The sequence below is a fragment of the Plodia interpunctella genome, chromosome 22, assembly GCF_027563975.2.
Source record: "Plodia interpunctella isolate USDA-ARS_2022_Savannah chromosome 22, ilPloInte3.2, whole genome shotgun sequence".
NCBI classification, from domain to species: Eukaryota; Metazoa; Arthropoda; class Insecta; order Lepidoptera; family Pyralidae; genus Plodia; species Plodia interpunctella.
This window is the reverse complement of record NC_071315.1, coordinates 913141-925641: the sequence shown is the minus strand read 5'-3', so window position 1 is coordinate 925641 and position 12501 is coordinate 913141. Positions and strand designations below refer to the sequence as shown.

General features: G+C 36.5%; 1 protein-coding gene across 2 annotated transcripts in view; it reads left to right on the top strand.

Moving 5' to 3' along the window:
• Positions 1-12501, top strand: part of Hasp (Hig-anchoring scaffold protein) — an 81626-nt gene that overhangs the window by 45553 nt on the left and 23572 nt on the right. For both annotated transcript variants that reach the window (XM_053762341.2, XM_053762340.2), the window contains exons 4-5: positions 11803-11875; positions 12374-12480. In XM_053762341.2, coding sequence (XP_053618316.1) covers positions 11803-11875; positions 12374-12480 — 180 coding nt within the window. The remainder of the gene's footprint in view (positions 1-11802; positions 11876-12373; positions 12481-12501) is intronic.

Sequence of the window (12501 nt, the reverse complement as noted above, 5' to 3'; positions counted from 1 at the left end):
TCGCATTCATACTAAAAATTAACTTGATTATACTAGTTTGCGATGCAGATCAGTTTACGTCGCAAAGTGGATCGCGTTATGAGATGATGGTAAGCCCCCTATACGCAAATAAACAGTAAGTAAGAACGATAATTTATGAATGTATTATCTTTTAAGGTTTTATTTAGGTCCGATCAGTTGATCAGCCGAATTTTATATTTCTTTAGACACCGACTCAGTTTCATCGACCTAAAAAATACCCTTTTCATATGCCAGCTAATATGTGCGGCAGTTGGCATGCGAGTGAGCAAGTTATTGGTATAGTTTGCAGGGGGCAAAGTTAATTATCCACCAATGAAACCCTAAAAACTTTGCCTTAAAACGTTTGAAAGAACAAGTGTACAGAACTATCGGAGCGTGCGATAGTTGGTGTGCAAATGCGCCAACTTCTAGCATGAGTTGTGTGTGTAAGGGGCAAAGTTTCTTGGTCAGCATCCTAACAACATTGCCTTAAAAAGTTGGAAAGAGAAAAAGTCCAGAACTATCTGCGAAGTCCTTAGGAAAGGATAATTAGTGGTTACCCCAATTAAGAGATTTAAGACGTAGCTAATTGTGAATGTGGAAGGGCCCTTGAGTGAACCCTTCGTCGCGGTGTGAAGTCACTTGTAAATTTAACCACACATTAGGATACATGGATCCTATGGAGTGGTAGTAAGATTGAAATTTGAGTTGATTTTTTGCGTATAAAATCAGTTACTGCTTAAATGCTTTAAAAGCTTGTGGGAAAATTTATATCCATCGAGTGATTGATTTAGTTTATGGTTTAATGTATTCATTATATACACTAGATCTGATAGTGGACCAAGAGCGGTTGATCAATGAGGGAACTCCTAAGCGATATACTGCACGGAAAATATTTTTTTGAACACGCATTGAAAGAAATATTTGCTCTCTGACGACATTAAAAGCTTATCTCATAAACAAGTCAAATATGATATTTTTGTAAACTAAAAAAAAAAAACTGTTTTTTTTTTATCTCGCTCTGTTTATTTAAGTGAAGCCAGGTGGGGCCGCAATTTCATTATAATACCCTAATAAAGTACATGTAATTTTTTCGCATATAAAAGCATTTCTAGTTATAATACAATATTTAAAACCTCTCTATATTCAAACATAACATATGATGTAATAACTTATAACTAATAATTAACTCTTAACGTAATGTAACACTTCTTCATCCCTTCCTCGTCCCTTACTACAAAGTTCCGACAAATTTAGGCTAGTCCCAGGGGTAGATAAGCTTTCCCTAAATTTTACTGGAGATCATTTTGTTTAGGAATTAAATTTATGCTATACAAGACTCTTATTAAAGAATCTATTTCAATAAGTGTACATTTCATTTTACACTATTTTTACCCGCGGCTTCGCCTTAATTTTCCGGGATGAAAGGTACCCTATATCCTCCATACTTCAAACTACATGTATGCAAAATTTCAAGAACATTGGTTGATTTTTGTCATATCTTTGAAAGTATTGTCATTGTCGCAATATTTTTTTTATTGGTGTATCTATTAATGCAGGCCTTCGAGTAGTCATCGAAGCAAAAATTGGCAACTAGCCTGTTAGTACTTACCTTTGTAGTTACTTTTAGTATTTACACTGACAAATAATAAGTAACAAATTTAATTCCCCATCAAAATCGGGTCACCCTATTTCACCTGGGCCAGAGGCAACGACCTGTTTTATGTTATTTGATTTGCTCACCCCCACCCAGCGCCCCCCGCCCCCCGCGTCACGACAAATAAATCCAATCGAATGAATGGTAATAATCAGAACTGTTCTGAAACATTTGTTTTCAGGGTACCGCACACAAAGGTTAAAACGCGAACCTACTACTAAGATTCCGCTGTCCGTCCGTTTGTCCGTCTATTACCTAATCCTATCCTAACTCGACCTTTTGACGACCTCGGTGGTGCAGTGGTAAAGTTCTTGCCACTGAACCGAGAGGTCCCGGGTTCGATCCCCGGTCGGGTCATGATGGAAAATGATCTTTTTCTGATTGGCCCGGGTCTTGGATGTTTATCTATATATGTATTTGTTGTAAAATATAGTATCGTTGAGTTAGTATCCCATAACACAAGTCTCGAACTTACTTTGGGGCTAGCTCAATCTGTGTGATTTGTCCCAATATATTTATTATTATTAACTAACATTATAAATGCGAAAGTAAGTTTGTGACCTTTTCACGCTCTATCTACACAACCAATCTTCTTGAAATTTTTCATACATGTAGTTTAAAGTATGCATAAGGACATAGGGTACTTTTCATCCCGAAAAAATAACTGTTCCCGTGAGAATTTAACATGGGCGAAGCCGCGGGCAAATGATAGTAACAAATAAATACTTAAATTATAATAAAATAAATATTTAACGTTTTCATTGATAACTAGATGTTGCCCGGGGCTTCGCTCCCGTGGGAATTTTGAGATAAAATATAGCCTATAGCAATTTTGGATAATGTACCTTTCTAATGGTGAAAGAATTTTTGAAATACGTTCGGTAGTTTCGGAGATTACGCGCCTCAAACACACAAATTCACAAACTCACAAATGCGTCTTTATAATAATAGTATAGATGTATGAATGGAATCCTTCCCACGCAAACCCGTCTCGCAATTGGCCGGTTTTATTTAGGAGTCTGTAGCTAAAAAGAAAAAAAGGAAACCCTTTTAGGATCACTCTATTGTCTGTTTTATAAAGTTGAATGGTCCGGGAGGTGTTACTAGAGTGTACCTATTGGAATTAACATCACTGTAGAATCAATTTTTTTGTAGATGTTTTGGTAATATATATTTTTATTGGCCTTGGCTTCGCACGGATACAATATTATGCATGTTTTATACATAAATAAACCTTCCTTTTCTATCTTTCTATTAAAATTGAATCTCTATATATATATTAAAAATCCGCATCACAATCCGTTGCATAGTTTTAAAGATCTAAGCATAAATAGGGACAGATAGTCAGAGAGAAGTGACTTTATTTTATACTATGTTTAATATTAAATTTTCAAATTAATCTAATTAAATTTTCGATTCGATCGAATAGATTACCACTCGGAGTACCGGGGTACTTACAGCTAAATATACTTTTTGTAGTTATGGTGAGAAAACAAATAATAATTATTACTCACACTAGTGCAAAAGTAGACAAATTACTCTCTCAAAAGTTCATAGAATCTCGTATCGCGAAAAGCACAAATCTCTCGAAGAAAAAGTTTAAAGACTACACTGAAAATAATTACGAAAGTCCATGTTCAAAAGTGGCGTCAGAAAGTTTCGCCTCGAACTTTAAGCTTTACAGAATGGCCGTTAAAGTTGTTTGTGGGCTGCGACACAATCTTTACGAACTTTTTAAAGTGATTCCCTGTTTTTTGTTGAAATTACGGTCTTGAGAACGTTTTGACGTCCATTGAATTTGAAATATGCACGAAATTTCCTGAAATTTCGGGATAAAAAGTATCCTATGTGTATTTTTTTGCGTGAACAGGTAACAAACAAACAAATAAAAAAACTTACTTTCGCATTTATAATATTAGTTGGGATAATATTAGTTGGGATTGGAATTATGCGATAGTCTAATAGGATGTGTACACGACTTCCAAAGAAATCTTATCTAATAAGGGCAATATATAGCACTGACCGCCTGCAAATGTGGTACCTCTCCCCAAACCATGGCTCATTTACTGTCGTGCCCTAGGTGCCCTACCACCTGCACACTGAAGGACTTATATCACGCCACAGATAACAGCGACGTCGTGTTGGACCTCACAAAAATCGAGTCACGGATAGATAAGAATAATGCAATACTGTAAATGCTTCGTGCGACGTGCAATAAAACAGTCATAATATTTTTTTACCGCGTCTCAGTGTTATCCTGGTTTCTTCCTGAGTCCAGAGTCAGTCACTTTCCTAGTTTTTCTTCTTCAGTACTCTTAGTTGTCAGACCTTTGGCATCTCACACGGCGAAGGATAAAATATATTAGCACACTAACCCGTATTTTTTCGTGTGTAAAAACACTTTTTGCATCAAATTTACAGTTTTCTCTATCAATAAGTATACTACGCTATTGCCATCAATGCCCCGGATGCACGCAAGTAGGTGGTTAGGTCTACAATTCCCGTAACTAACCGGATTTCCCGTAGGACCCCGAAAGAAAATAACTAAGAAAAAATTCCGGAATCTCATTATTGTTTTCAAAGTTAAAAGCATGTGTGACATATATAACAAATCTTTTAAAAAAGAAAACAACTAAATTCGTAAACGATGTTACGCGTGACCTGACATCAGAAGCCAGAACTTGGATCATGTCTTGTAAAGCTACAGTCGACAAACTGTTTGACCTGTCTCAGGTAAAATAAAGTGTCTATTCTTCAAAGATATTTATAGAAATAGACGAGGAGGAGGGAGAGCGATATCTTGGGAAATCTTCAGGCTTCAACTTGTTTCTTTTTAAGACTTGTAGATGGTCTATAAATTCAGTAATGACTCGGAAGTAATATGTGATTTTTGTAGAATTGTTAAAACCGTCAATTTAAAGAGTAAGCGTGACGAATCATGCTGGCCATAGATAAAAGAAATATGCTGACCTTATAAATTACCCATGGATTTAGTAAGTTCTTCGTTTGACGACCTCGGTGATGCAGTGGTAAGGTTCTTGCACTGAACCGAGAGGTCCCGGGTTCGATCCCCGGTCGGGTCATGATGGAAAATGATCTTTTTCTGATTGGCCCGGGTCTTGGATGTTTATCTATATATGTATTTGTTATATAGTATCGTTGAGTTAGTATCCCATAACACAAGTCTCGAACTTACTTTGGGGCTCTGTGTGATTTGTCCTAATATATTTATTCGTACGGAGTACCTACTATCTCCATTAAATTACCAGAACTTTGTGGCCTTGGCTTATATTTGAGACATGCCGTTATGGAAAGATTGCAAATGCCATAATTATTTTTTTTAGATTAGTTTTGATTCGTTGTTTTGGTTGGTTGTTGTGTAGTATGGTAGTAAGGCAAGTAGGGCTTAACTACGGCTAGGGTTGTCAGCATATACATTTCTGAAACCATTTTATAAAACAAAGTATCGATCCATATGTATGCTTGCATCTTTAAAACTACGCAACAATTTTTGATGCGTTTTTTTAAATATATAATGTGATTCCTGGGGAAGGTTCAGGTCTATAACTTATTGTTGTTTTACCCGAGCGAAGCCGGGAAGACCAATAAATGTTATATTGTCTATTGTTAAGTTAGTCTACGGATCTGAGAGCTCATCAAGAAAATAAATATGTCTATTCATATTGAACCAAGAGTTTGTGGAGATATCTTAAGCCGGGTCCGCTGCACCATGTTTGGAACAGAATATTTGTTCAAAAACATAAATTACAACGATAAAATTATGATTTTGAACAATGTTCTGTTCAAAACATGGCGCAGCGGACCGGGCTTTAGACTAGCGAGGTAACGGAATAAGTCGTGTAAATATCTTGTGTTTGTTTACAGCTATATCTGCGACAATATTGTAACATTGTTAATACTCTGTGCTCCGCGTATTTTCAAATATCAAGATCAAACTTTTACGGGCTTTTGTTATTTTTTAAACGTCTCATGTTTATTGTAAGGAAACCAAATAACTAAAAAGTTTCAATGAAGATTTCAAAATAATACATAATTTGAAAAAAACTTTTTATATTATTACAGTCAACAATGTGTATGTATGTTTGTTTCTCATTTTCTTCTCACAAACTTTCGCATCAATATTATTAAATTTACTTAAGTTCACTGCCGACTTCCAAAGCGCAGGTGAAGAAGAAGCGGCGCAACGAACTTCACCGCAGCCTTTTCTCCAAGGACGTCTATTGACTAAATGTGGGTGTTTTAAGTAACTCACATGCGAATCACAAAGATACATTTTACTTAACATTTTAGGAATTAATTCTAACAAAACCTCTTTCGTTTTTGTCAAGCAATTCGTCCCGACCCGGAACAAATTGACCCGGTTCCGGATATCCGTCAATATCCGACAGGTACAACACCGGCTCATTATCCGGGTCAGATGATGCCACTTTGCTTGGCTGGCCAAGAGTTGGGGTTTCCTTGTTTTATAATATTTTTTGTTTCTTTTCTCAGTCTCTAAGGACCTCGGTGGCGCAATGGTAAAGTGCTTTGCCTCTGAATCGAGAGAACTCGATATATTTTTTTATCCTATAACAATTTATAAAATTTGACGTGAAAAAAATTTCATGCGAAGAAATGCTTCGCCTTTAGATAGAGCGGTCTCATTTTAGGGCGGCAACCCCACGTCACAAAACATATCCGTTTATTTGGAAGAAATTGCTCTAATAAGCGGAAATGCCGTCTTATGAGAGACGTCTTTCGTTTAATTATAATTTTTAAAATAATAATAATTTGATGCAAAAGAACTGGAATTGAACATTGAATGATTTTAGTTTCACCAATTTTAAAATTTTGCGTTTTAATTGCTTACAATACGGGTATTTAACGCGCACGTACCCTGTAAACTTCGGACGTTTCATAAGAGGTACGTGCGCGTTAGATTTTAGTTTAAATATACTTATTTTGCCTTTTGTACAATAAAGCGTATTATATTAATGTAAAGTCGTCCTATTTTCTACGCTCATGTGAACGAGGGCTTATCCGGGTCAAAGCATACGACTTCGCTTGACAAAGCGTGAGTTGTGTTTTCACGTGTTGTTGTTGGTTTTGTTCTTGTTTTAATAGGTGAAGTTTTATTTGATAACAACACTGTTTTTAAGTTCCCGCAAGTTTGGCGTGTGGTTCCGCCCTAGAATGGGAGCACTAGCACGAGCACCGTGCTGAGAGTGCCGGCAGAAATGAAAACTTGAATATTAACGTTGTGCATTTTTGACATCTTACGAATTTCCGATCATGTGTCCTGACGCGAGTTTAACATTTTTTACCCATCACAAAAATAGCACAACGCCGCTAAAGAAGTTTTCACTTCAAAAATATAAATATTTACTGTTTACTGTTTAGTATGTATATATTATACATAGCATACCTGTCTACCTTTACAAGCACAATTCAGTAATTCACGTCGCAGGGAAAGCCGGTCGTGATTCTGGAAAGCAACTATTTATGGGTCCAACTTTTGACTAGGGGCGCGCATTATCACTAAAAAGTTCCCAACTTTTAATATTATTTTATTGGTGTTCCTGTGATTCGTGGCCATTGCGATAAAGTTTACTTGTTTTCTTCTTTTAAACAGTCGTATTCCTCAACGCAAGCGGCGTTGGTTTAGCGGCCTGTTGCCGGCTGTGATGGCAAATTCGAATCCTAATTGGGCCACGTGAATCTGACTTATGTTTAGTTGTATTCAATGAACACCACTTGCCTTTAATAACTTATCACCTAGTGTGTGAAATGGAGAAGCCAATAGAAAACACTACGTTAATATTACCGATTGGTCGCGTTAATATTACCAGTAGTTGTGAGAAATAAATATAAAAATTGACGAGAAAATGTGCCTGTGAAGGTCTAATTTCTGAATAAATTATTTGAATTTGAGTTGTGTGGTCGGTTAAGTCACTCTCGCAATGGGTGACCAAAAATCTTGAGCTTGTCCGTGTTTCGGAAGGCACGTTAAGCCGTTGGCCCCTATTCTATTTGCAGTGGTTAAAACCAGCCAATCCGCAATGGACCTGCAGTGGGTCATGGCCCGTACTCCTTATCCATCTATAAGGAAGGCCAGTACCCCAGCGGTGGGGACGTTCAAATGGCTGTTAATGATAATGATGAAGACTAATATGGTACTAATAGAGGCTAAAATAGCACCACTCCAAATCCTCCTGTGGATGTCGTACGAAGCGACTAAGGGACACAAGTCTTAGACAGCTGATAGGAAACATTAGCATCCATAAGGAGTCGGTTGTAAAACATAGCCAATTCTGCAAAATTTTATAGATATATAGAGTTTTTATGCTGGGTTTCGTGGCGCCACAGCTCTGAATGTAACCACGCGCGAGGATGACAGAGATGACTAATAAGACACGTTTTGGGTACAGAACCTAAAGGATTCATAACATTTCTATACGCTACTGGATCCAAATCCATAAATCATACAAGAAAGCCAGATGACTAGACAAAACCTTGAGACATTCCAAAACAAGAAAATTAATACGTGGACCATTCTTCACTGTCTCACTTCACTCATAATGGAACAGCAACTATGAGCAAAAGTTGTTTCTGTTTCTCCTGAAAACAGAGACAACAAACATTGCAAGAAACATCACATGAGACATTAAACACAGATGTGACATTTAAAAAAACTGGAGATAAAGTTTGCATTCTTGTATATACTACTTGTTCGCCGCGAACTTAGATCTCGCGAACACAATAAATTTTTGATGACGTTTTACAAAATTATGAATATTTCAAAAACGACTTTCGAATTTTGATACCCCACGAACTTAAAATTCTATTGACAGATGCTACATACCTTTTAAATTTCATCAAAATCAGACCATACATACTGGTATGTATGTATGTTTATAACGCGATAATTTTCGAACCATTGATCTGATTTTGATGAAAATTAAAAGGTATGTAGGATCTGTCGGTCTGTCTGTATAAACACAAAAAACTGCCTGGATTTTGGTACCGTTTTCACCAAAAGATAGCGTGATTCCTGAGGAAGGTTTATGTATAATTATTTAGATGAGTGTATGAACATATGAGTGTATGAATTATATTTAAAAGGTGAAGAAACAAGTGCGAGTCAAATTCACAACGGATTTTTTGTCAAAACATTTTACTGACGAAAAAAAACGAAAATTACCGAATCGAGCAAATTTATGTAAGAGTGTCGGTATTCAGTGAAATCGTAAACTGATAATTCACTTATTTATTCAAGTCACGAACATGCAAAGTGAGGGTCTGACTGGATTCTCCCTCGGAAATATTACATTCAAAATGACGTATACAGGTAACCAAATGTATTTCAGACTGATGCTATTTTAGATTCGGCTTCAAATTCAAATTGACGAGCTCGGTGGCACAGTGGTAATGTGCTTGCCTCTGAACCGAGAGGTCCCGGGTTCGATCCCCGGTCGAGTCATGATGGAAAATGATCTTTTTCTGATTGGCCCGGGTCTTGGATGTTTATCTATATATGTGTATGTTATAAAATCTAGTATCGTTGAGTTAGTATCCCATAACACCAGTCTCGAACTTACTTTGGGGCTAGCTCAATCTGTGTGATTTGTCCTGATATATTTATTTATTATTTATTTATTCAAAGCATCGTAGCTAAGAATGAAATCGAGGATTACTTTCATAGAGATGTCTTATATATGAAATAATAATTTACATCCCTTTATTTAAATTACAATATATGTTACACAAATATAAAAATTTTCGCATTTTATTAAGTAATTTGTTCGGGTGGAATCTTGTAACTCAACTTTGAAGCAAATATCTTAAACCGATTGAGCTGAAATTTTGCACACACGTTTTTGAATGAGAATGCATTATGTCAAGCATGAAGGTGCAGGCCCCAGGAACGGCTCCCGACGAGAACTGCAAATGGTTTACTGCACATATTATTAGCTTCAAAACTACAATATTCCGAGACAAGATCCGAACAATAATCACGTTCACATATTGCAAGTTAGCTTGTAAAATCAGATAGAATTGATTTCAGCAAATTTTGTTATCAAAAGCCTGTTAAAGCTCAAAGCTTTAACCACCATAAGGGCTCTCAGCTAGCTTTTGAAGCGTCAAAACTGTGCCAAGGTCTAGTTCGAGCTTTTATGTGCTTTTATCGAGGACGCTATGTGGGTTAAGATAGCTTTGACAAAGATGACTGTGAATTTGGGCACACACGATCGATCTTGATGCTGTAACATTCACATAAGGGCCATGCCCTATTGCTCAGTCGTGTTCCGTTGCGACAACGCAGTGCGTTACAGCTCCGACGTGATCTGTTGTTTTCTATCGATATTGACATGTGTACTAAGTCGAAATTTAATACAATTTATTATACTTCTCATTTGATCCGTCTATGGAAGTAAACTATTTTTATCTCTTTCTTACACGGTGGAAAATAGCCTATTCACTGCATAGTATGACGCACTGAACTATTACTTAAATACACTTTCTAAAGTTCTTAGCGTTTCCCGGTTGTTTCGCCGCCATAGAGCGTCGGAGCCGGAAATATAGTATACCCGTAGAGGATGCTTATAGCATGCTTCTTCTTAATTTAGCATTAAATACGTTCTTTTTTTTAAAATATATTGTACAATATACAAAGCAAAGTCGCCTCTCGCTCTCAGTCTGTCTGTCCCTATGTATACTTAGATCTAAAACTACCCAACCAATTCTGATGAGAGGTGATTTAAGAAGAAAGTTCATATGTATATAATATTGCACCCGGGCGAATAATTACAAATATACATTATATATACTAGCATATACTAATCCTTTCTCGACAATCGCACTCTGCGTTAGAGAAAACCGCAAATCCGTGTAATAGTTTTTTAAGTTTATCGCGAACAGACAGACCGACGCGGCATCGAAGTTTGTTTTATAAAATGGATGAATAACGATTAATTCAGGATGTGATATCATAGTCACCCTACAACATGGGCCAGCACTCCTTTAATATTAATAACGTCATTCTCATCTCATCCTTTTTGTTAATCCATTCACCGTCTCTGTTGAATTAAAATTTGTTTCATCAAATTTAATCTAACTCGACAACTTTTTGCTAAAAAGTTTCTTTTATATTTAATTGCTTGCCCGTTCAATCTCAGTCTGAGGAGCAGAAGTTTTTAAATGGCCCGAAAACTCTGTAAATCAATCATACTTTACAGTTGACAAGTATAAATAAGAATTTTAAAGAGTTCCTATAGAAATCTGTTGTTTCTTTTTTCGGGCTTCGTATAAAGAAAATATTAAAAACTGAAGCTGTTGTTTTTGTTTGAAAAATGTTGTTTAAATGTCTATAATACTGTCGTACAAAATACTCTTATGGAGTACACGCTGCGCATGCGCGTACCACTCCTGGCGTTGCTAGCGACGAATGTTGATCTACTAAACTACTAAGAATTCTTTAAATTGTAATTGCTGAAGACTTAAGCAAGGAGAAATTTATTATTGTATTAAGAAAGAAATCATTTATTCGGCAAACACATAAAATCCAAACATACAAAAGAGTAACGAATACAGATCGAATACAATATGTACGCCGAAATGGCGACCAGCTCAGCATGGTGCCGTGGTATCGAGCCAAGGCGCTGATTTTCAGCTGGAACCAAGTACAAAAGTAGGTATGGTGGCAAAATAAACAAGTTAATATGTACGGAAACAGAAACAAACAACAGCAAATAATAGGATTAAACATATACTGACTTAGGAAAAAATGTAAAAAAAAAAGGAATAAAGATAAATTACATGGAAGCTATGGAAAAAAAATATATATAAAGTATAAATATGAAACTAAAAATAATTCAATGTATTGCCCTCAATTTGCCGCAATAAAATAAACTCTTTGATGCGTTTACGGAATATTGTAACAGATTATTAATATGTAACAGATATTAATATGTAACCTAATAATTCCATTATATATTTGGTGAGAAGGAGAGACTTGGAAAAGTTATACAGTTTCCGATTAATAAAGCAAATAGAGAAAACCTTTGCGGATTAATCTCACAATTTTTCACAATCAAATTTAAAAAGTACACATACTATTACTGATTTGTAAATGTTTATCGTTTCAGATCGAGAATGCCCAGAGTTGGAGCAGCCGGAGATAGGTGAGGTCCAGCTGACTGGAAGGCTTTTTGGAGACAAGTAAGTGCTACCATATTTATTAATTTATCCAAACTTTATTTGGTAGTTCTCAGAGCGTATCGACCGATGCCGCCGCGCGATCGTTATGACAGCGTAACATGTTCACGAAAAGCTCTGAGAACCAATATTTATGATATATAGATGTTTTTTGCATCCACAAAGCATTGTATGTATATCATATCTGCACCGTCAACTTCGACGTTAACTTTAACCTGCGCAGAAAAACGAAAAGTATATATATATATATATATATATATAAAGAACGGATTTAATGTTAAAATAAGAAGAAGGAGATACTATAAGCATCCTCTACGGGTATAGGTACTATATTTCCGGCTCCGACGATCAATGGCGACGAAACAACCGGGAAACGGCAAACTTTTTTGGAAATAGTTCAGTCGTTTGGAGACCCAGATCCCAGGTTTCGTGGCGTAACAGCCCCGAATGTAGCCAGAAATACGTGAAAATGAGACTGAGATGCAATCTACCTACCCACAGAGCTGCATACTCCTGTCCCCATGGGTACCACGTCGTGGGTCTCCAGAGCCGAAGCTGCCAGGCTGATGGCAAGTGGGCGGGACAACCACCAGCCTGCAAGCAGAACAGTAAGTTAACTTATGTAATGT